The 25385-nt window shown below is 37.8% G+C and overlaps 1 protein-coding gene across 1 annotated transcript in view; it reads left to right on the forward strand.

The window, feature by feature from the left end:
* MRC1 (mannose receptor C-type 1) overlaps positions 1 to 25385 on the forward strand; it is a 127388-nt gene that overhangs the window by 89725 nt on the left and 12278 nt on the right. Inside the window, 8 exon segments of the mRNA XM_036759851.1 lie at positions 204 to 346; positions 1342 to 1456; positions 5374 to 5540; positions 5662 to 5764; positions 9993 to 10222; positions 16221 to 16386; positions 18075 to 18224; positions 24535 to 24648. Of these exon segments, the coding sequence (XP_036615746.1) occupies positions 204 to 346; positions 1342 to 1456; positions 5374 to 5540; positions 5662 to 5764; positions 9993 to 10222; positions 16221 to 16386; positions 18075 to 18224; positions 24535 to 24648 (1188 nt within the window).

Raw genomic sequence — 25385 nt, forward strand, 5'->3', positions numbered from 1 at the left:
TATTTCAGAGAAGGAAAAGAGAAGTGTCTTTAATACATTTTTCCTAGGAACTTAAGTAAAATTGAATTTTATTAGTAGTCTTCTACTTTTAAATATCCCTATGGGATCAAAAAAGCACTTAAAAGCATAAAATAGTGTTTTTCTCTATTATGAATGCCTGTTTAACATGGCAAATTTACCTTTTACAATTATTTTCTTGACAGGGCTTTGGAATGACATAAACTGTGGTTATCCCAATGCCTTTATCTGCCAGCGACATAACAGTAGCATCAATACCACTGCCTCTCCCACACCAGCTCCACTCCCTGGAGGATGTCGGGGCGGTTGGAAGTTATTCCAAAACAAGGTATTACCAGCAGTCTTCGTATCAATCAGCGTGGACAGGCTCAATGAAACTTGGGTAGAACAAAGAAAATGTTTACAGAAGTAATGAATATAGAAAAGTTCTTGTGGGGTTTGAGTGGAACTGCCTATGAAAAATTCTCATTGGTGAATGAGAGATCACTAGGTGTGGTGGGCAGACCTTTGATCTCATCCACCACGAAGGCTGAGGCCATTGAATCTCCTGAGCTCAGGAGCTCTGAGGTATGATGGATTACATTTCTTGGGTGTCTTCAGTAAGTTTGATATTAATAGGGTGAGCTCCCCCAGGCCCCTGCCCTGAGCAGAAGGCCATGGGGTTGCCTAAGGAGGGGAAAATCAGCCCAGGTGAGAAACAGAGACGATCGAAGCTCTTGGGGATGATCAGCAGTGGAACTGGGCCTGTGAGTAATCTTTGCTCTTCTGGTTTGGTGAGTCGAGGAGACTTAAAGAGTCTTAAGGAAAGAAAAGGAGAGGAGAAGGGAGGAGAGGAAGAAGAAGGAAGGAAGGGAGGGAGAAAAGAAGCGCGGAAGGAAAGAAGGAAGGGAGGGAGGAAGGAAGGAAGGAAGAAAGGAAATAGATATTTAAAGAGTGTATGCATTATTTGTCCTAAGAAAGAATACAGCCATGAAGTTTTATAAGAATAGCTTGAGCTTTAGGGGTGAAAACAACCTCAGAGAGCAGCTTATCCGGCCCTCTTATTTTACAAATGTGGAAACTAAGTTGCAGCAAAAGGACCTAAATCACACATGTAATAAATAACAGCGGCAGGATTCAAATTCAGGCCTTTTTATTCCCAAACAAGGATTATTTCAAGAGTACTATTGCCTCTGGAATAGAGCTAACTCTATTATATTATTATTGAATTATAATTCAATTCAGTCATGAGAAAATATACCTTTTGTAACATTCCTATAATTAGATTATTTTTTTTTACCATTGGCTAACCTGAATAAATATTGTTCTCCCCTTCCATTTCAGTGCTACAGATTCTTTGGATTTAAAGTAGAAGAGAGGAAAAGTTGGCAAAATGCACGTAAAGATTGTCAGAGTTCTGGAGGAAATCTGGTTTCCATACACAGTGCAAAAGAACAAGGTACTAGTACAAGGGTTGATGACACTTAATAATTAATGATAGCAATTCTTTCCAAACAACTGTGGTACTTGTCTAGCATGTTGCAGGTGATAAATATTGGATAATAATAATCCAGTTCTTACAGATTAATGAGTTCCATCTTGAGTATAAGGAATTTAATTTTTTAGGCTACTAGGGTCTTTGGCAAAGTAATAATTTATAATGTAATAAGCTTATCTAACAGGATCTAGTCCAATATTGACAAAATCTTTCTCCTAGGACCTTAGAGTATTTTGCCAGCACATAATTCATAGAAGCATCTGTATCATCATAAATTGATACTTCTCGATCACATCTGGATACAGGAGATCATCCAAGATTCCATGATAAATACTGTTGTGATTTTTATCCTGTTGTGAATTGTTGACCCAGGAGCGGGTCACAGAGTTCCTACTTTAAAGCTGCAAATATTGCAGACTAGAAATAGTAAATAAACTAGTCAAAGTAACCTAATTTATTTATTGATGGGCCATCTAAAGCATATTTGTAGGCATTTTGGAAATGTTCAGATTCTATCAATAAACTAGTTAATTAACAAACCTTTATTAAGCATCAACTACATGCCAGACATTGTGTTGGGTGCTGGGGGTACAAAGGCAAAACCAAACAATTTCTTCCCTCAAGGAGCTTATGTTTTATATGGAGAGAAAAAATATACATAAATAAGTACATATATAGAAAATAAATCAAAATTTTGGGAGAGAGGGCCTAGGAACTGAATCACAAAAGTCTTCCTGTAGAAGGTGATACTTAAACTGAGTTGGGGAGGGAAGAAACAAGGGATTTATAAAGGAAGGAGTGCATTTCAGCCATGGTATGAAGATGGGAGAGGGGATGTCATGTGTGTGGAACAGCAAAAAGATCAGCTTGGGGAAGGAATTAATGTATAGGAAAGTGATATAAAGGGAAGTGAATAAAGACTGAAGAACTTAACAGGCCAAATAGGGCAATTTATGTTTGGTTCTAGTGGCAATACGGAATCACTAGAGTTTATTGAGTGGGTGAGTGAGATGGTCAGATCAAAGCTTTAGGAAAATCCATTTAGCTACTCTGTGGAATTGGAAAAAGAAGAGGCTCAAGAGAAGGAGGACAAACAGGAGGCCATTGTGGTAGTGCAGGTGATAGATGATAAGGGCCAGAAGTAGAGTGGTGGCCATGTGAGTAGAGAGATGTGCAGGTAAAAATGAAAACATCTAGCAACTGAATGACTATGTGGAATGAGGAGGAGTGAGGTGTCAGAGATAACATTAGATAACATGGAGGCTGTGAACCTAGCAGACTAGAAGCATGATGGGGTCCATAATGAAAATATTGAAATTCAGGGGTAGATTTTTGGGGAAAAGATGAATTCTATTTGGGGGATGCTGAATTTGAGATGCATATGAAACATTCACCTTAAAATATCCAATGTGCATTTATACCAATCATGGTAGACTAGATTTTAATCATGACAGTGTAGCTTCTATGTAAAACCTACACTACTTTAGAGAGTTTTGTTTATTTGCTTGTTTCATTGCAAGTAATGTAGTTGAATTTGTTAGTGTGGGAAAAGCAAAACAAAAACAAAAAAAATGCTTTGAGGAATTTTCCTGGGGTAAGGAAGGCATCCCTCAGAAAGGCTAGCAGGTGACCCCATAGCATTTAGGAGTGTGGCACACTCCAAATCTTTGATCCTATGAAGTTAATTGCTGGGTTACTTAAGAATGGGTATCAAACAGCAGCCTCTTCCATAGTGAATTCAGTTCCCTACAGACCTTGAACTAACAGTTCAAATACCCATACGTTGCTTAAGACCCAAGATTCCTGGTTCTTGGGAGCATGGCAAGCTCTCTCAAAATATAATTGGGAATGTGTAGGGGTGGTTAGGACAACAGTACCATGAACTGAACAACTCAACCCTTTCTTCCTCACACAATTCTCACAAAATTTAAATAAAAATCTTGCCGGGACTAGAAAAGTAATGGCACAGCTGAGTTTGTCCATAGGGTAAACGGGTACAACAAAATGAAATTCTTCCCAGGTTGATCTTGCACTGGGGAATCTACACAAGGTGGGAGGGAAGAAACAGCTTTGGGAAGTTGATTTTTAGGAAACAGAAACATAAGCAGGAAATGAAATTCTAAGATAAGTTATCACTTGGAGGAGGCAAGGGAGAGAAGCTAGTGAAATAGGTGCCTAGGATGAATGAACCTGCTGCAATGATGTCAGCTTGTGGCCTCTCCAACCCATTTATGGTCTAGTAATTCTACTATTGGCCTCCACAGCAGCCCAATAGATAAGCCAAATCATTGATTTCTTATTTTGGCTAGAAATTAGTGTTTCTGGGTAGAACAAAGTTTGAATCAAGGTAATAGAGATTTTCACAAGGAAGCCCTTTAAGATTAAATAATATTTACTAACTAGGCAGGAAGAAACGTTTTTATTTGGGGCATTGGCAGAAGAGATTTAAGGCTGAAATGTTTGCAAGTAATTTCAGGTTTTGTTCCTATTTCTGGAACAGATTATGTTCTTACTTAAGGAATAAATCCAAGACCAACAATTAAAAAAAAACCAAATTGTTGAATACACTCAAAAGCAAAGTAAATATTGTTTCCCTGGGTGGGAGTGGGGGTGGGGAATAACTTAAAGATGACCATACCCTTTCTGAATTTCTTAATGGGAAGGGAAGAGAAGATGAATTTTTGTTGACTGAAAAAAATAATTAAAAATAAGTCAATATCTGCCTGCATGAGTACTTATTTCTGCCTAGGACTCAAAGACAAGTTTCCCTCTTTCATTGGAAAGAAGAGTCGGAAGAAGCTCTAAGATGTAAAAGTAGTCACTATCCATGAACACTTGTGATCTCAGTTCAGTGGTTCCCTCTAGAGGGTCAACCATGCCTGCCCAGCATGTGCTGCTCTTGTCCTCTTCCAAGTTGGTCATAGCAGACCTTCCCATGAAGCAAAGATGTGATAATAACCCTGACTCATCTTTATAAACTATTTAAAGTTTACAAAGGAACTTATCTACAACAACTCTAAGGCACATGGCAAAAATATTGTTACCCTCATTTTACAAATGAGGAAACTGAGGTTAAAATACCTTGCCCACAATCAGCCAGAGCCAGATCATGTCCCATGGAGTCTAAGTCTCCTTCCATAATTGCCCCTCTATTTTCATAGTGCATTTCATCGCTTATCCTTGAATCAACAGAAAACACAGATGCTTGAAACTCTTGATTTTCCCCTTGTCCCAATCCCTCCCAATTACTAGCATCCTTTTCCTCTTGAAATTACTTTCTGTGATTGTTTACTTTATTGTGTACATGCTCATATCCCCTCAGTGGAACTTCAGTATAGGGTTTGCTTTATTTTTTATCATTGTAATCCCAAGTGCCCAGCAGATAGTAGGCACTTGACAAATGTTGAATTCAGGGGAATTGGGCTTTGTCTCTTGGAGTTCCTTTCAACCCTAAATCCTCAAGTCCCCTTATGGTGTCTTCCTGGTGTTGCCCCACTTCAGTCATCTGATTCTAATGGTTTCCAGGGTTTGATTCCAGTGGGTTTTTCACTATTGAACAACTCTGGGTTTCAGGGACCCCTAATTGGACCTGTACCATTGCCAAATCCTCCTATTACCAGTTTCTTTGTCTATTGTAACCACTCTGAGGATCTTACCAACAATACCCAAAAAGTACATTTTGAGAAAGTTCCCTTAAAAGGCTTGAGTAGGTTTATATTGCCTGGGTGGTAGGAATACTCTACTAGTTTATTTTTGTGATAGAATAAACATCTCCAAATGATCCTTGAAGATAACAATATGAGCTAAGCATTTTGATATTATTTGGAGTTATTTTTCATAATGAGACAATGACTAAAGTCATCACATGAAACTTCCAGCATTCCTCACCACTCAGCTGAAGGCTTCTAAGCATGACAGCTGGATTGGAATGAACGACATCAATGCAGAGAACAGATTCCTTTGGACAGATGGCCGAGGAGTCCAGTATACAAATTGGGCAAAAGGTTTTCCTGCTGGACGAAGAAGCCTCCTTTCCTATGAAGATGTAAGTGTTCCTTGCAGTTTCTCTTGCCTTGTTCTGCCTTGGCTCCTCTCTCCTCCCCTTGAATCAGCTGTGATGGGTGTTTATCTCCTTTTTCCTCCGTCTCCTACCTGCCCATATTCAGGTTGATTGTGTGGTTATTGTTGGAGGTGCATCGCTGGAGGCAGGAAAATGGATTGATGAAATCTGTGAAAATGAAAAGGGCTACATATGCCAGACCGATTCTGGTGAGTCAAACCATAATTTCCTTTGCATTTCTCATTTTTCTGTTGACTCCATATATTTTTCTCTCCATTGTTCATCATCTCCAACCTAGAGGGAAATGTGTACTCATAATAAACATTTAAACAAACAGATTTTAAAAAGCCTCATCAGCGGGATTAGTTTTCTATAAACAGAAATTGGCAATGAGTTATAACTCCTTACCGAACTAATTGAATGATGTTTCCAGGTCTTTGTCACCAAGAAGCTTTATGCTTATTTAACTTGAAGTTAATGACTTTTCCATTTTTAATGGCTTCTATTTGATGCTTTCTTTTCAGAGAATTTTTATGATGTGAGGAAATTAGTTTATCAATTTCCCTATTTCTATTACCTTTCATTGTTGTTAAGTCATTTTCAGCCTTGTCCGACTCTTCATGACCTCATTTGGTATTTTCTTGGCAAAGATACTGTTGTGGTTTGCCATTTCTTTCTCCAGCATACTTTACAAATGAGGAAACTGAGGCAAACAGGGTTAAGTGACTTGCCCAGGGTCACACAGCTAGTAAGTGTCTGAGGCCAGAGTTGAACTCAGAAGATGAGCCTTCCTGATTCCAAGCCCTCTGCTCTGTGTACTATGGCATCACCCAGCTGCCCTCTTGAATAAAGAGGGGGTGGGCTAGTTCACTTAGCAATTTTTTCTCAAGTTGCAGACCCAGAGTAGCATGGTGAATTAAGTGTTAGGCTTGGAATCAGGAAGAGCTGAGTTCAAGTCTCACAGCTGACCCATATTCTGAACACATTGGGTAATTCACTTAACCCCTCAATATCCCAGGCACCTCTTTAAAACTACAAGTTGTAAAGCAATTGTTTATCTGCCCAAGTACAATCCCTTCATCTCTTCCCTACTCTAATGAAATCAGAGATCTGACAAAAAAAGCAAAATGCTGTTAATATTTTTGTAGCCCAATGGAGTTTTGATGTAATGGACATGACATTACTCTTTACATCAGTGCTCCCATGCCTAGTATCATAGAAACTTGATCCATTGCTATCATGATGGTCCAAGTGCTTGATAATCATAGGCATGACTCAGTGTGGGCCACGTGTGCCCAAGATGTGCTCTAGGCATATCTATGTTGACAATCCTTAGTTCTCTGGCATTTAGATGCGTAACACTGGTAGTATAGGTATCTAGTTACCCCGTCTAGAGAGAATTCCTTTATAACAAAGGTATCTACAAGAATAATACTAGAGAATGTAACTAGAACATTGGCTATCACTTTGGAGCAGCCCTTATGATGGGAGGTACATGGAAGAAGCTCTTCCACCTCTCACATACCTCCAGAACACTCTCTGGGAAACCAGGAAATGTTAACATTGATATCAAGTTAAGGACATAAAGGATTTTGCCACATGATTTCATAAATATGTTAGTGCTTCTTACTCCTTCTCCGTTGTGAGGGTTCAGACTAGAGACCATTCTGTAGCTATCTCTACATTAGGTGCAAGATTCTCAAGAGCACAAAAAGGCACCACATGTGCCTCTGCTGTTTGCCCTTGGGTGGACCTCTCTTAGTAACCTGTCATGTCTCTTCAGATTTTGTATCTAATTGCAAAATTCAAAATGGAGCAGACTAAGTTTCCTTTCATAATAATAGCCATCCATGGGTATTTTCCTCTGGCTGTTTCTCAAATTATTAGCAATGGTAATTTTTGCCTATCCTCATATTTTTGAATGGTCTGCCAATTTTCCGACTGTATTAAGATAACCATTTGTTATTCAGTCATTCGGTCATGTCTGATTTTTCATGACCCCATTGTTGTGTTTTCTTGATAAAGGGGTTTGCCATTTCCTTTTCTGAAGATAACCATAGAGCTCCCCAAAATAAGAAATCCTTGGACAACTCCATGCTATATTGACTGTGGCCTTAGCATTTATAAACAACAGCAAAAAGAAACAAACAAAAAGGAGATAGCCCAAGTTACTTCTCTCCATAATATCCCATTGACACAAGGTGGCAGCAACAGCAGAGAAAAGGAAAACATGGATTTTAATTCACTCAGTGATTTCATTGGATATCAGTTAACCCTGAATCACTCTCCTTGTTATCTTTCACATTCCTGTTTTGTAACTTGGGCTTACAAAACAGGTCTTGGTTGATTATAGTTGAGAGTGGGCCAGAGGAAGGCCAGAAAGTAATTTCAGCTAGGCAGAAAGGGAATAAGCAGCTGGTAGTTGTAGAGAAGCACATTTCAACTAATTAAAGGAAAAGCTTCCAACAATTAGAGAAATCCCATAGTTTGCCTTGGAATATAGTGGCTCCTTCTCATTAGGGGGCTTCAAATAAAAGCAGAGTGATTACTTTCTAAGTATGTTATAGGAAGGATTCTTGTTCAGAGAGGAGAAGAATTTAATCTTTAAGATTCATTTCAATGATAATGAAAATCTACGGTTCTATGCTGGAAATCTGCCAGGCTAGAAGCTTTCTGAGATAGAGGCTATAAAAGCTAGGAAGAAGTAAACAGATGTATTTGATCTAAAAAGTGAGGAGGTCCAGAATTCAGGGAAAATAGGCCAAACAAACACCTCCTGAAGTCTAAATCAGAAGAACAGAAAATGGTATTTAGGGAAAACCATTCAGCTGTCTCCATGCTGCTTTACCTGCATCATTCTCTTGTCTTTATCTAACCATTGTGTTTTGCTTGTGTTTAGCTCTAGGCGAAGCCTGACTTCTCAATGGGCAAAATAGGGTGCCCAAATTCTCACATTCTTTGGCTCATCATAATAATAGAGCTCAAAGCCTAGGAGATTGCAAAATAAGAAAAGGAAGAGAACCCAATGTAGAAACATGTATCAGGTGTGGGGTAGGTCATTTATCCCTACACAGCAAAAGGAATCTTAAGCAAAAAAGAATCATAGTATGTATTACAGAGTAATTAGACCAGAATTTAGTAACTTATAATTACTGTTGCAATTTGCTAAGAGGCCATTAGTTAAGTCTAATTAAGGCATAATGTAGTTTTGCAGCTCTGCTAATTAGACAATTCACATTTCACTTTTACGCTGGGCACAGTCCAATCAGAGTTAAACTTCAGCTCTTGGTGGTGGTCAAATTGCCTGATGCAAATGCTTCCCTTTGCTGTCAATCACTACTACTCCAAAGGACACTATTGCTTCCACATTTCCGGTGAGGGACCCCACCAGTGTGACCATGGACCAATAGACCTTTGGAGTTATAATAATAATGGAGTTATAATAATAAAGAGTTATTTATATAGCGCCATGTGCCAGGCACACAAGGCCCTATAACAAAGAAGACACCAAAGGGAGGGGACCCCATGGTTTACAGCAGGGTAGGAGATATGTAGTAAGCTACTATATAGATGTAGATAAATAAAGACACAGATATAGATCCACAAAACTCCAAATTAGCAATCAAACATGATGCATTCTATATATGCCAAAGAGGCATACACGGCCAGGAACCAGTTTCCTAAACTCCCTCGTAGTCAATTGTAATGGAAGATGTGCATACTCTTGGGAAGTGGAAGCAAGGAAAAGGGCACTGCGGCAATCAGATTAGACAGCCAGGTAGTGTTTATTGATCTGGGGTTGGGTGCCAAGACAATGGACAACAAGAGATCAGAATCAAAGCCAGGGGCGTAAGCAATGGATAATGGGCACCAGTGAGAAGAAGGGACTGTCTCATTGAGCCTATATGCATCTAGTACCCGGATCATGCTAATTCCTAACACAGGAACTCAACTAAAATGGGGAAAGAAAACTGAAAGGGAAAGGTTCAAAATTACAACTAGATAGTAGATTCCTCCTTTCTAGTGAGATTAATCCATCCCCTGCCATTGTATATTTCATATTCTTAGTTCTCTGACTGCTTTAAAATTTGCAAGAAGTCTTTCTATTTGTCACTTGGGAAAATATATTTCTCCATCAGATAAACCTGGTCTTAACACATAGTTGTTTTTTAACCAATTTGGAAATGACTCCCTTTGAAGAACCAGTAATGAAGATCAAAATATCTCTATTTATTGTAGGAAAGTGGTCATAGAATACATTGTACATTTCAATGCTGTGCATTGAATAGATATGTACTGTTCTGTATCTGTTGGGGTGCATCTTTAGCTCTAATAATTCCATGCCAATTCTATGCCAAGAGCCTTGTACCCTGTCAGGCCTCAGTTCAATCAATTTTATTCACCAAGATAATTAAAACATCTTTAAAAAAATTTTAGACCCTGCCCTGCCTCATTCTGTGACGCCAGCAACTGAGGACTTCATCAAGTTTGGTGACAGTAGCTATTCAGTCATGGCGATGAAAATGAAATGGAAAGATGCAGCAGATTACTGTGAAAGTATCTCCTCTCAAATTGCCAGCATCCTAGATCCCTATATCAATGCATTCGTATGGCTGGAAATGCAGAAGCACAATGAACCTATCTGGATTGGTCTGAATAGCAACTTGGTAAGATATAAGGATTACTTTCATAGTGTCTAAGAACCTGCAGTATTTCTCTAAAGTCTTACCTGAAAATTTCTTATATTGTATCCTGTTTGAGAACTTCTCAGATCATATCCTGATTCTAATTAGCTTTAATTATTTACCTTTTTTTGAGTAGCACCATTACATTTTTTCTTCTGGTTATTGTCATATATATTTTATTGTTTATTGTCAATGTTCAGTCTTAAATACCCTTGGGGAGATTTGCTTAAGGTTGGGTCTCTTGCTGAGCTTTCTTTAAACTGGGTTTACTGTCCAATCCTTCCTTTTTTTGTGAGGTAATATGGTCCATAATCTTCAATCACTCTTTTCCACTCAATTTTATCAACAAATATATTCTAAGACAGTATTTTTCTTGGTGGCCATATATCTTTGATCAATAACTTAAATGAAGCATTGGCTAATTAAGGTGGTTTTTAGGCTTTTGTTTTTGTCATTGTTTCTTCATTAATGTCAATTGATTTACCTCAGTGAAACTTATCCGTGTAAAATTGTTAAAATCTCATTCCTTTCTTCTTTCCATCTACCATTGCTTATCCTCAATAAGTGCTTTCCTTAGGTCAGATGGAGTTGCTTTAATAAGCAGCATCCATTTTCTCATTTTTACTTTTCTAGCTTTGTGTTGATTTTGGCCTTTGTTCTAGGACAGGGCTGTCCAACCTTAGGTTTTTATTGAAACAATAGACAATATATTTTGATTTGCCATTTTAGTGAGAGCTCTGTGGTAGCTGGACTTCGTTTACTAAAGCATTTATGTAAATTTCTATGCTTGTAGGCTGGTTACATAAATCACACTGCAGGCTGCATTTTGGACAGCCCTGTTCTAGGGAATCAGTAGTCTGGCCGCACACAGACACCTGAATCAATGGTGACTCCCGTAACAAATATGGATCTCTTTTCTGTCTGCTAAAATACAGCAGTTCTTTTACTTTGTGATGTTATTTGATGTTCTCCATGTCCAGGACTTAATGATTCCTTTCTTCGAGAAAGTATTCATGGTATGTAACCATGAGGTTTCTGAGTAGTCTACGAATCTTTGACCTTTCTCATTCTTTATCCCTGATGATGATTTTCCAATACATCTTGTCTTCCTTACAGATTCTATCTTTGTGTTAAAGTAAGTGTCAGAGTTATTTTTCTTTTAATCCAAAATTATAATATTATAAGGGTACAGAACTCCTCATGAAGTAATTCTCTCTCTTGATGCAAAGTGGCCACCTGTTCTGCAACTTTTTTTTTGTAGAGAGTTTCCTGCAATGTGAAGAGATTCAATTATTTGCCCTAGATCACATATATGGCAGGATGTATCAGAGACAGGGCTTGAACATAGGTCTTCCTCATTTTGAGGCTGGTTCTCCATACAATTCCATAATGACCCTCAGAGTGTCCGTTGATATAATTTGGGAACTCACATCAAGTTTTGTTTTGTTTTGTTTTGTTTTGTTTTGTTGTTTGTTGACTTTCCCTACCTCTCCCTACTGATAACAGAGGGTGGTGTGTTATGCTGCAATATTTTTTTCATAGCAGTTCTTTTGCAAATGCTTATCATGAGCCCTGTAATAAGGGAAGACCAAATGCCACATGAAATGTTCTTTTTTGTCTTTAGTTATGCGATAAAACTACGTATCAAATCTTTTATTTTCCTTTTCAAAGAAAAATTGTGAGCCAGCCTTCCATTTGGCTGCAACTTTCTTCTGGTTTTATTTATATTGAGAAGGTCAAGACTTATATGATTCATTTTCTCCAGTAATATAGTCTTACTTTGGTCACTAAACAAGTGCTAAGTTCTTAAAATTTTCTTGTAAAATATCTCTTTATATCTAAGTCATGTATCCATTTTGATCTTATTGTGGTAAATGATGTAAGAGATTGGTCTGGGCCAAATTTCTGCCAGACTGTTTTCCAGTTTTCTCAACAATTTTTTTTATCAGATAATGGATTCTTATACCAAAAACTTAAGTCTTTATACTTGTTGAATTTTTGGTAATTTAATTGGGATGGCATTAAATATATCAATTTAGGTAAAATTGTCATTTTTGTCATATTGGTCCTGCCTACTCATGAACAATTAATATTTCTCCAATTATTTAAATCTGATTTTATTTGTATAAATGGTTTTAAAAAATTTTGTTCATGTAGTTCCTGGGTTTGTTTTGGTAGGTGTACTCCCAGATATTTTATACTGTCTAGAGTTATTTTAAGTAGGATATCTCTTACTCTTTCTTCTTGCAGGGTTTTTTTGTGATATATAATAACGCTGATGATTTATGTGGATTTACATTGTATCCTGCTACTTTGCTAAAATTATTGATTGTTTCAACTAACTTTTTTAGTTGAGCCTTTGGGATTTTCCAAGTACATCATCATATCATCTGCAAAAAAGATCATTTTCTTACCTCTTATTCCAATTTCTTCTTTTTTTTCTTTTCTTATTGCTATTTTCTTATTGCTAGGATTTCCAATACAATATTTAATAATTTTGGTGACAGTGGGCATCCTTGTTTCACACCTGATCTTACTGGGAAAGCTTCTAGCTTATCCCCAATACAAATAATGTTTGCTGATGATTTTAGTTAAATACTTTCTATCGTTAAGGAAAAAATCCATTTGTATTATACTTTAAAGTATTTTTAATAGAAATTAATGTTGTACTTCATCAAAAGTTTTTTTTCTGTATTTATTGATATGATCGTATGATTATTTGGCTCTCATTATTGATTTAACCAATTATGTTCACAGTTTTCCTTATGTTAAAACCTCCCTGCTTTCCTGGTATAAATCCTGATTGGTCATAATGTATAATCTATGTAATATATTTTTGTAATCGTTTAGCTAGCATTTTATTTAGGATTTTTGCATTCATATTCAATAATGAAAGTGGTCTATAATTTTCTTTCTCTGTTTTGACTCTTCCTGGTTTAGGTGTCAGTATGTTTCATAAAAAGAGTTTGGTAGGATCCCTTCTTTGCTTATTATTCCAAATAATTTATTTAATATTGGAATTAGTTGATCTTTAAATGTTTGACAAAATTCACTTGTAAATAGTAGGTGCTTAATAAATGCTTCTTGACTAGACAAGGATCATGCATTTAGAGTACCAATAGCTAGATTAAATTTTCTAAATAAAAGAAAAATGGAGCAGGTTTGCAAAGATTTTTGCAACAGATTTTTTTTTCACTATCCAGGACAATAGAGCCACCATTTTTGGACTCCCAGGCACTACATTTAGACCATACAGTCCTGGAATGTGATTACTCAAAAAGTAGAAATGCCATTAAAGAGAACAATGATAGGATTAGACCAGGTGTGCATAGAGATCTGATCTGGAGGTGACAGAGTTGTGAGGGTGTTGAGGGATTGAGTGACAAGATATGTGAAGGAAGTCAAGCTCTCAAAGGCATGGCAAAAATCTTGAAACATATTAATAGCAAAAATAAGCAACTAATAGGTTATCTATAACTACCTATCTATATGGCTATTTTCCCATCTATATAAAATTTATATGAAAATAATATACTATGTATCATGTATCGAGCATATTCTCCAAGAGGATATTCTTGGCTATACGTAGACTTTTGAAAGTAATATGCTTGCTATTAGGAGTTGGCCACTGTCATGATAGGGATCCAGCATAGACTCCAAATTGAAGTAACATTCTCTGTGGATGATGTGGTTTTTTACATGCCCTTGCTTTGTGTTACGTAGTGCCTGGCACACATTTTGTTGTTGTTGAGTCCTTTCAGTCCTGTCTGACTTTTCATGACCTCATTTGAGGTTTTCTTGGCAAAGATACTGGAGTGGTTTGCCACTTCCTTCTCTAGCTCATTTAACAGATGAGGAAACTGAGGCAAACAGGACTAAGTGACCTGTCTAAGATTACACAGCTAGTATGTATCAGAGGCTGGATTTGAATTCATCAAGTTGAGTCTTCCTGGTTCCATGCCCAGCGCTCTACCCACTATACCACTTACCTACCCTTAATAGGCCCTTAATAAATGTTGTCAATTGATTGCTGGTTGTATCAAGCATTGAAACATTGCACAAAATCCTGGAAGAAATCCATAGCCATTCAAAAGAGTTCACACGAGAAAAGAAGTGGGAAAAGCATAGATGGATAAGTTATTGATCAGTATATACATCTTGGACAAATAGAACAAATAGACAATAAGTGGGACCCAGGATAAAACATGGGGAAGAAGACAGACTAGATTGCCTTGGAAAGTTGCATAGCTTCTTTCTTAAGGAGAAGCAATGTGACATAATACATAGGGAACTGAGCTTGGAGGCAGGAAGATCTGCTTTCACATCCTACTTCAGACACTAGCTGTGTGACCCTGGGGAAGTCACTTAGACTCTTTGTGTCTATTTCTTCATCTGTAAAATGAGAGGATTTGATTGATGGTCTCTTAGCTCCCTTCAGGCTATAAATCTCTGATCCTATCAAACTTCTCTTGGGGAAAAAGGCTCATTTTTAAAAACCAATATTCTACGCAAGTTTTTCTATGCCTGCAGGTAAAAAAAAACTATAGTTATAAAAGAATTAAAAATAAGTACTATCCAGAGGCCCAAAGGGCAAGTGGGTGGTGTCATTGAATAGAATGCAACATAAAACAAATAAAGAACTTTGAAGAAAAACCAAAGCACAGGGGGATGTATGATAGAAGAAGAGATGAGAGATGACCCTATGCAGCTTGTGTGCTGTGCTAGGCATGGCAGGAGAAAGTTAGGAAAGCCTATAGCTCATTGGATAAATTCCCTGTGGTGAACTTGAGGGAAGATATAGGCAGGAGTCCCACAAGCTGGTCAAAGGATGGCCATCTGCATTATTGCCATGGATATTTCCAGCCTTGAGATCATAGATCCATTTGAGCACTGAGTGCAATTAAAACTGCCTGCAGAATTTTGGGTGGGGGAAAGGTTAAGGCAGCGTGGTAGGTGCATTTTCAGTGAGCACTCTACCAGTCAGTTATTATAGGTTTCTAAAGCTATAGTGCTTCCATATGAGTATAGACTATTCCCTGAATGAGTCCATCTCTCACATGCCCCTGGAGGAGGAGGGGAGGAGCTGTTGTTATCTGTCTGGGGAGTCAGTGGTGAGCAGTGACCCTGCCAGATGACAAAAGAACCTTGAACTAGAGGCTTCTCTTGTAAACAAGACCATAACTAAGTCTTCTCATTACTATTGCATAAAAAGGAATTGGCTGTGAATTAATTTTATACAGACATTTTATCCTGTGGTTTTAAAAAAATTTTTGTCTTAAACTTTTAAATTAATTTTTGCCAAGCATGGATACGTTTCTTAATAAATATTGTCATAATTCTTTCATGAGCTTAAACATATTTTTCTTTTACTCTTAATTATCCATAATAAATAATGTACATTTATATAAGATTATTTTACTTTATCCTACGCCATTATTTTCAACCAAATTAGTATGATTACTATTTAATTATATAATTATTTCTATGGAATCAATGAGAACTAAAACATTGATTGATTTATATGCTGTAACCTTACAAAATATTTCCTTCAAGAATGGAATAGCTCTGCCTCTGTTGGAATTAGCCTGCTAATGAACATTGCCTGCTACAGATATCCTTTCAATGGAAAAAATCACAATAATTCAATTAGTAAATTATGACAGAAAAAACTGAGTAAAACAATGAAAATATATCCTGAAACATCATGTGCCGGTGCTAGATTAGGAATCAGGAAACCTGGGATCTTGATCCTATTCTGCTTATTAATTATGTGAATTTGGAATAGTCACTAACTTCCTTGTGCCTCACTTTCCCTCTCCATAAAATTAGAGAACTTAGATGACTGTAATGTGACCTCCAACTCAAACTATTCATGGATCTGTGGGGAAAAAAGTTTTGACTTAATTAAAATGGTTTTTTTTTCAGCTGGTTAACTTGGCGTTATATATAGAGTAACATAAGTCCATATTTTCCCTTATAGACTCAAGGTGAATATGCATGGGTTGATAGATGGAGAATGAGATACACAAAATGGGCTGCTGGGGAGCCTCAAATGAAATCAGGTTGTGTCTATATGGATCTGGAAGGATTCTGGAAGACAGCACCTTGTAATGAAACTTATCAATTTCTCTGCAAAAAATCAGATGGTAATTACACATTACAATACTATTTGGGGGGATTTTGATTTTCAATGCAAGCAAGTACCTACCCTGATCATCGTGCTACTGGAAGCAGTAATCATTGTCTCAGAACTTGCGAGCCTGCAAAAATCTGTATCTAACAGGAAGATGTCAGACCAACCATTCTTTATCCACTTACCTGTTCTTTCCTCCAGCCACAAACAGTACTGAAATTGGGGTGAAGCATTGCCTATTCCAACATAGCAAGTAGAGAACCAACCCTGGAGCCAGGGAAACCTGTTTAAATCCTACCTCTAATACCACAACCGTGGGCAAGGCACTTAAGCTGCCCAGGCAACTCTCTGAGAATATGAGTTGCAGAGAAGGTCCCATGTCAACCTGCATTGCTAGCAGTAATTCTTCTATCTGGGAGTTCCCTATACCAATGAAATCACAGGCCCATTTCTACTTCTCATATTGCCAATGTTTATTTGTCACTGTTATATTCCAAGTGCTACTTAGTGAATTCTTCTGACTTTACGTCACCTTATTCCCAAAGCACGTCTCCTTATTTTTTTCAGGGATAGATAGCAATTCTAACATAAAATAATGGAACACACCCCATTCTTAGATTTCTTAGAATTATGGAAACTACACTCAAACTTAAAATGAAATCTTTGGTTTTTGTCTGTAACATCAGAGGTGCAATTGGATAGTAAGCATAATAAATGCTAACTTTGTACTAACCAGGTAGGACTTAAGCATTAGGGGCCCACAAGTCCCGAGGGCTCATGGGGTATATGGTGAGCATATAACTTAGAACAGTGGCTGAGAGCAGTAATACCTTTGCAAAATTTCACCTGGGAACTCAAGAATTATATATATATATATCGCTGTGCACGTGTGTGATTATGTTATTTCTGAATTATGAACAACTACCATAGACTATAGTAGAAATATTACTGGATTAAGAGATAGCATTGTCAAAAGGACCACTGGATTGGAGTTAGGGTTCGAGAAAGCCTTTAAGACCATTGATTGTACTAGTGCTAAACTCAGAGAGAAACTGAGGCCATTAAACTGTACAAAAGGATCCCTGTGGGCCACATGTTGACTTAGTTTTAAAATGTAACACGATCTATCTTTAACCATATTTTTATTTTGTTAAATATTTACATTTTAATCTGGCTGGCACTTTACAAGGGAGCATTGTGGGTCTTACGTGCCTCATTTCTACATAGGGAAAGTGAGACCCAGAGTGAGAAAGTAATCCACCCAGCTTCACACAATTAGTATTTTCCAGAGCTGGAATTCAGACCCAGATCCCCTGACTCCCCATTTAAGTGTTCTTTCTGCTAAACCACGCTAGAGGCCTGCTTCAGGAACTAAGGAACAGTATGATCTTGGCCAAGTTGCAGATACCAGGTTTCTCATCTGGAAAATGAGGAGATTGGGTTAAAAGGTCCTTTTCAGCTATAAGGTTCTGGGATCCTCCTGATGTCATGGCTATATTTTTGTGGTTATGTAAAATCAATAGAACTGATAAAATCATAAAAATTCAAAACATAATAATGATTAATTCAAATGATGGATGATTGGTGGTTTCTTCACATGACCAGCAATAGATTTTCCTTCTCCTTAAGCTGATCCTGGAATGTCTTTTGTTTCATGCATTTGAGATTTTTTTTGTGTTTAATTGTCTTCTTAACTTGCAGTAAAGCCCTCCACGGAGCCTCCACAATTGCCTGGCAGATGTCCAGATTCAGAACAAACCTCTTGGATCCCTTTCCATGGTCATTGCTACTATATCGAATCTTCCACTACAAGAAGCTGGGGCCAAGCTTTGCTGGAATGTAGCCGAATGGGTAAGTATGAGTTTTACTGAGAGCTGGCTCACAGATGGTACATATTGGAGCAAGAGGCTGCAAGTGTCCCTTAAATTCTTCAAACAATGAATGCCAAGTTTTAAATTTTCTACTTTTTCTCTATTTGCTTCCTTATAATGAATTTCTTTTAGCATAGAAAGCCATATTACCTCCTCCAAAGTATGTTTGCCAGTTTTTGTACAAACTCTAGATCTGTGAGAAAGAATTGGGCTTCCCATAGCTGCAGAGCCACTTTTTAACATGATCCCCACAGTTGCAGAGATGAACTCAGCAGATATACCAAAGAATGCTTGGCCTCTTCTCCCATTTTATCTGTCTTAAGGTTCCCAACGAGGGCTACTCAATGGATTACCGTACTTCAGCCAAATTAAGAGATATTTTTTCTTCTCACTGGTCACAGTATTTTCAAATCCAGTGGCTTTTATATCCTGAGATGACCCTTGTCAGTGACTTTGTCCTTAAGAGTCATCTCACCGATACCAGAAAACCATTTGCATCAGATCCCCATGAGTAGGGGTAGATGTTGTAGAGAAGAGAGTGAGAAAATTTAAAGGAGCAAAACAGAGCTGAATTGCTTCTCAAATACTTTAAAATAGAGTTTTGACTCTTCTTCAGCTGAGCTCAACATTCAGTCTAGGTCTTTCCCTTTTTTAAAATTCCTCCCTTCTTTCTTCTTTTACTCTTCCTTTTCCAGAAGACCTGCTGCAGAATTATTTTAAAATATAAACCACCACCTAGAACTTAATCTCTGAAATATTTTTCATGCTGCTTCCAAGTCACAGTTTCTCTGTGGGGCCTCATCTGTAAAATGAGGCAGTTGGATTAGATGACCTCTACAATCTGTTTAAACTCCAAATCTGTAATCTTATTAATGTGTATTCAGCATTTAACATATTAGTTTAGTCATCAACTGACCCAACAACTACTGGCCTTCTATTCAGATTTCTGTCCAGACCATCATTGGATCCTCTGACTTTGAATTAGAGGGAAACTTGGAGACTGTCAAATCCAAACATGTCATTTCATTTTATAGATGAGGAAATTGTGGCCCAGAGAGGAAAAATGACTTGCCGAAGGCCTAGAGATAGGTAGTATGTGTCAGAGACAGGTTTTAAAAGTTGTCCGTTTTTGTTAAAAATTCGAATTCAGGTAAAGTTGAATTACCTTATTTAGATTTTATGAAATAAAAAAAGTTTATTTCTCACTGCTAAGGCATTTAATCCACTTATTAGTGTTGTGCTGTGTTGAGTCTCGATGGATTTTCTTTGCTTTGTTTAGTTTTTTTTTCAAAAGTGGAGTAGTTGGTTAATTAAAGGGAAAAAAGTTTTTCTTTTCAATAATAGTGGCTATTCATCAGAACAGTAATACATTTTCAGAGTTGGATCTGATCTTAGAGGTACCAGCCAAAAATGGGTTAGCAGAACATTAACAAAAACTTGTCACCAGGAGAAACAGGATAAAATCTATTTTTATCTAAATATGTAAAGCCACTCAAATCTGGCTTGAGTGACCATTTTTATTGTCGAACTAAAGCATTAATAACAAGGGATACTTTTCTTTTGACTTCTATTTAGTTTTACGTAATGCCTTATTTGCTCTTTAATTGCTTAAAGTCTATATTTCACCCTAAGTGACCGATTGACTGGTGATGAGCCTCTCCATGTGTACCTAAGCAGGTGGTAATCAGGAAACAGACTGATTATGGTGCTGCGACTATAGTAAAAGCCTTTCCAATAGGGTGGAAAGATATCATTAGAGAAATGTATGTCCTGGAAAAAATTAGGGCCAGTTCTGTAGCAAGAGCCGAAGATAACTAGTGTACAGCTCGCATTCTCCATTGATCACCCAATTTCAAAAGAAATGCTCTTACCTTCAACCCCAGAATAGTGTATGTCCAGAAAGTCTTTGAGGAACCCTTTCTGGTGGATTCATGGTAGGATATGAACAAGAGTCACACAGAATGGATCGTCATGAATGGATGCTGAATGGCATTTTTAGTGGGAATGTGGGAATTGATGAGATTATAGCTCCTTTCAAATATATAGGGTGGTACCAATGGAGACTGATTCTAGTGTCAAGTGCTGGCAGGAGGATATAAGCTAGGCAAGGGTGTATGGGAAGAGGATAGCAGCAGTATTTTACTGATTTCTGACTTCAGTTGATCAGAGTTGGAAAGAGAAGTGGAGACATCGCCTCTGTCATTTTAACATATCTCTTCCCCCACCCCGTCCCTTTTTTTTCCTCGGAATGAGTGCTTCATACAAGTTCTATAAATTTCTCTCTGTCTCTCACTCTCTCTCTCTCTCTCTCTCTCTCTCTCTCTCTCTCTCTCTCTCCCTCTCCCTCTCTCTCCCTTCCTCCTCCTCCTCCTCCTCTTCCTCCTCCTCCTCCTCTTCCTCCTCCTCCTCCTCCTTCTTCTTCTTCTTCTTCTTCTTCTTCTTCTTCTTCTTCTTCTTCTTCTTCTTCTTCTTCTTCTTCTTCTTCTTCTTCTTCTTCTTCTTCTTCTTCTTCTTCTTCTTCTTCTTCTTCTTCTTCTCCTCCTCCTCCTCCTCCTCCTCCTCCTTCTTCTTCTCCTTCTTCTCCTCTTCCTCCTCCTTCTTCTCCTTCTTCTCCTCTTCCTCCTCCTCCTCCTTCTCTCTCTCTCTCTGTCTCTCTCTGTCTCTCTCTGTCTCTCTCTCTGTCTCTCTCTCTCTGTGTCTCTCTGTCTCTCTCTCTCTCTCTGTCTCTCTCTCTCTCTCTCTCTCTCTCCTTCCCTCTCTTTCTTTTCTTTATCTGTCTCTGTTTCTCTTACTTTCCTCTCTTCCCCCACTCACCATGGGACTGAAAGGGAAATTAATTTGGAGAAATGGAAAGGGAGTCCTTGGCCTTGGGCCCTAGAGTTTGTGTTGATTAAATAAATAGGTCTTTTTCAGGAGAAGATGACAGGTAAAAGTAGTGTGGCATGAATTTCCAGTGCCTGATTAACTTCAGTTGAGCAAAAATAGAGCAAAGCAAAGGGCCAAGAAGGGATGGGGGTAGGCAGTGGACATTAACACCTAGCTTTGTACTTAATAGACGCTTAAGAAATGTTTGGTTAAATCACTACAGATAAATGCATGTAAACACACACATACATGTATGGGCATATATGTACAAACACATGTGTGTATGTATATATATCACATAGGTCTCTGCATCTCTGAACTCATAGAAAATTCACATTTATTTTTAAATTGTAGAACTATTTCATTTGCTGAATGTTCACCTTTAATAGGTTCTCTGGCTAGTAATATCAAACATCCAAAAATTTATTATATACCTGCTTTGGGCAAAGCTCTGCATTATGCATTGTAAATACAAAGAGAAGTAAGACATATTCTTAAACTTTAATTACAGAGTCAGGCTGTATAGAGATATACATATATATGATATAGACATAGACATAGATATAGATACAGATATAGGTATAGGTATATGTAGTCAGGACATGTGGCTTCACGGGTGTGGGGAACTCCCAGTGTGCAAATTCTAGTGATGAAGTTCAGCAACTCATCTGTAACTCAAAGTCTTAGAGAGTTGCTTGGGGTACCCAGAGATTATGTAACTTGCCCATGATCATTCAGATAGTATATATTAGAGGTGGGACCTAGATATCCCTATTCCCAAGGTCTATCCTCTAGCCATTATGCTCAGGGGCCTCATCCATCCGTTCGTGCATCTATCTCTAATAAATAAATAAAATTTAGTACATGCTAATTGATAGATTAGTACAGTCAGTAAGAGTTAGAGACATTCAGAGGAGGAGATGTTTGCTGAGGGCTGGCCAAGGCAATGAGGGAAGGACAGGATACAATTTGAGATGGATGTTGGAGGAAGGATAAGATTTAGCTAAGTGGTAGAGAGGAAAGAAGGCTGCTATATCACAATGACCTCTCTGGGTCACCAGTTTTCTTCACTATAAAATGAAGGTATTAGCCTGTGTATGGTTTGATCTCTCTCTCATTAATTAAAGTGTTCACTTCTTGAGAGTAGGGATTGTGTCGTTCTTTGTATTTATATCCTAGGGCCTACCATGATGCCCAGCACACAGTATATATTTAATAAGTAATAAATATTTGTTGACTGATTAATTGATTTTAAGTTTGTATATATACTCTATGGAAGTCGGAATGCAATTCTTACATGTTTGAGTCACAGTGAGTATTAGAACAATTTGGCTGGAACTGAAGACTCACACGGTGGTTTGTTAAGAGATTAGTTTTAGGGGGCATTAATAGAGGTTAGACTGAGGAGGGTTTTGAACACTAATCTAAGGAGTTTGGGAGGGGTGTGTGGAGTATTCAGGGAGGATTAGCACCTCTGGTGTGAGGGCTTGCTGAGCCCTTTTCTGGGCTGCTCACCCACCTTTGGTGTCCACCTTTCACCCACTTCTCACCTGTGACTCCAAGAAGCTGTAGCATGTACAATGGCCAAACCCTTGTAAAACTGTCTTGGCAGATAGACTAAACAAGGTTGAGGGTAACCAACAGGCCGCAGACCTGTCAGTGAACCCAACCATGTGAATACTCCCTCTCCTCTGCCTCCCAATCCCACTGTCAGAATGGGTGGATGAGAACAATTTGTTCCAATGGTCATAAAGGCAACTGAAGCAGGCATCGTGGAACACTTAGAGCTTTGTCAGGCATCGAAGATGCCATCCACTGCATCCTGAGCCATTGCCAGTCATCCTGACTGTCTTGCCACTTGATTTTGATGACTCTGGAAGAGTGAGTGAGGTTGATCTTTGTGCAACTCTGCCTTACGTAAGTCTAATTCATGCACAAATCAAGTCATCACCCTGTGGTGTTATTCGTCCTCTTCGAAAGGAAGGAGTAACAGTAATAAGTTTGGATTTTATCTTATTGATGGGAGAATCATTGAAGGCTTTTGATCTACAGGTCAATACAATACAAATTGTATATTGGGAAGATTCCTTAATTCATAGTGTGCAGGATAGATTGGAGAGAGGAAAGACTGGAAATAGGCAACATTCTATGTTTTCTTTTAGCTCTTTCAAACTAGATTTTCTTTTCATATCACCACCACCACATAGCCTCCTTCATCAAATTTTGGCTTCTCAATTCTTAATGCAATGTTATTTAATTTCAGTTACTCCATCACAACATTCTATACTATCGGGCAGAATGTAAATCTTCATTTTACAGTTATTCATGAAATAGTTCTGGCACTCATAGCAACAACTTTCTGTGACTCTTGTGTAAAGTTGTTTGTGGTTGATGATGAGCCCTAGAAATTAGAAATAACATCTTATAGGATCATAGAGGTAGATGGAAGAGGCCTTGGAAGTCATCAAGTCTAATCCTCTCCATTTACAGATGAGGAAACTGAGACCTAGGAGATAAAGGGACTTTGCCCAAGGTCACATAGCTAGTAAATGTCTAGGATAGGATATGGACTTATGTCTTCTTCTGGCTACAAACTCATGACTTTTTCCACAGTACCATGTAGCTTCCAATTACTTTTGTGCCAGTGTGTGAATATAAAATACATCAGTTTAATAATAATTATGGAGCACTTCACCTCCTCCCCCCACCCCATACCACATTTTGCAATAAATGAATGCTGGTGTTCACCTTAGAAATGAGCTAATATCATTATGGAGATCAAACCTAAAAATCTGAATTTATCTAGAGCATTTCTTGAATTGAGTCTCTGACTTACTTTTTCTAAATATTTTGAAAACTATTTCAATATACTTTATTTCCCTTGTAATCCTATGTATTTCATTTTATGCATTTTGAGAAAGGTCCCTGGAGGACCAACTTTCATTCCCTTCCTGACTTTGCTTTTGACTTCTAGATGTTGATACCATGTCCCCCTTTTTCAGCTTCCTTTTGTGTAATGTATTCTGTCATTAGAATGTTAGCTCTTTGAGGGCAGGGACTGTCATTCTTTCTGCTTGTATCTCCAGAGCTTAGGAAATTATAAATATTTAAGATAAGCTTGTCTTGCCTAAAAATATTATACTGAGAAAGGTTCCATAGGCTTCACTGGACTGCCAAATAGGTCCAGGACAAAAGAAAGATAAAGAGCCCCTGATTTAGATGGATCTAATGAATAGCCACCGAGTGGCTAGGAAGGAGGTACCCAGTCATTAGGTACTGTGGCATTCAAGGGAATAGTCAGTCCCTTATTGAAGAGCAGGTCAAGATGTAGGACCACTTTTTAATCACCTTGGCCATTAGGTAGTTGGCACAAAGAATAAGCCATTCCTATCAATATCATATTTGTTCCTTTGTCCATTTTGCAGGTGCAAGTTTGGTTTCCATTGAGTCAACTGTGGAATCGACCTTTCTGACAGACAGGGTTGAGCCACTTAAAAGCAAAACCAATTTTTGGATAGGAATGTTTAGAAATGTAGAAGGTAAGTAGTGTTATACCTTTATTTAACGTAAGCATTTTTCTGCCCCCTTCCTCCTCATTTATACTTATTAAAATCCATCTCTTCTTTCAAGGCCAATCTCCACTGTCACCTCCTCCACTGTGTCTCCATGGAAATGTCCTGTTACTTCTCCAATTTTCCTTGAACACTTTGAATTTCCTCTTTTCCCCTTTCACATATTTCACATTATATTCTCTTATCAGTATTTGTGTATCTACTTGTCCCCTATCACATTCTACTCTTTTTTGTACCCACTATTCTCTCTGTTGCCCCCAGGAGATGATGGAGTCCTTCAGGGTAAGGATTTTCTCATCTTTCTTTCTGTGTAGTGACTTTGATGTCAAAAGCACTTAATGTTTTTTTAAACTGAAGTTGAATTGAATGGAACATCTGGAACCTTCTGTTCCAAGGGAAAACAACAATTTCAGTGGTTTTGTGATTGATTCATGGTTTTCTCATCATATTTTCATTGTAAAAGATGAAGAGTGGATAAACTTAGTGCACAGAATGTTGTGGTCTTTTAAAAATATTTATTTTTATTCTGAACTGAACCACCAAATAAAATGGGTATTCATACATACATACATATGTCATAAATGTTTGTATATATGTATATTTATGTGTGTATCATACCTAACATTAGGTATCATATTTATTTATCTACCAATCTGAGCAGAAAAAGGATTGTGACATGGTGATTTCTATTACATGCTGATTAC

This window comes from Trichosurus vulpecula, chromosome 5 (genome assembly GCF_011100635.1).
Source record: "Trichosurus vulpecula isolate mTriVul1 chromosome 5, mTriVul1.pri, whole genome shotgun sequence".
Taxonomy (NCBI): domain Eukaryota; kingdom Metazoa; phylum Chordata; class Mammalia; order Diprotodontia; family Phalangeridae; genus Trichosurus; species Trichosurus vulpecula.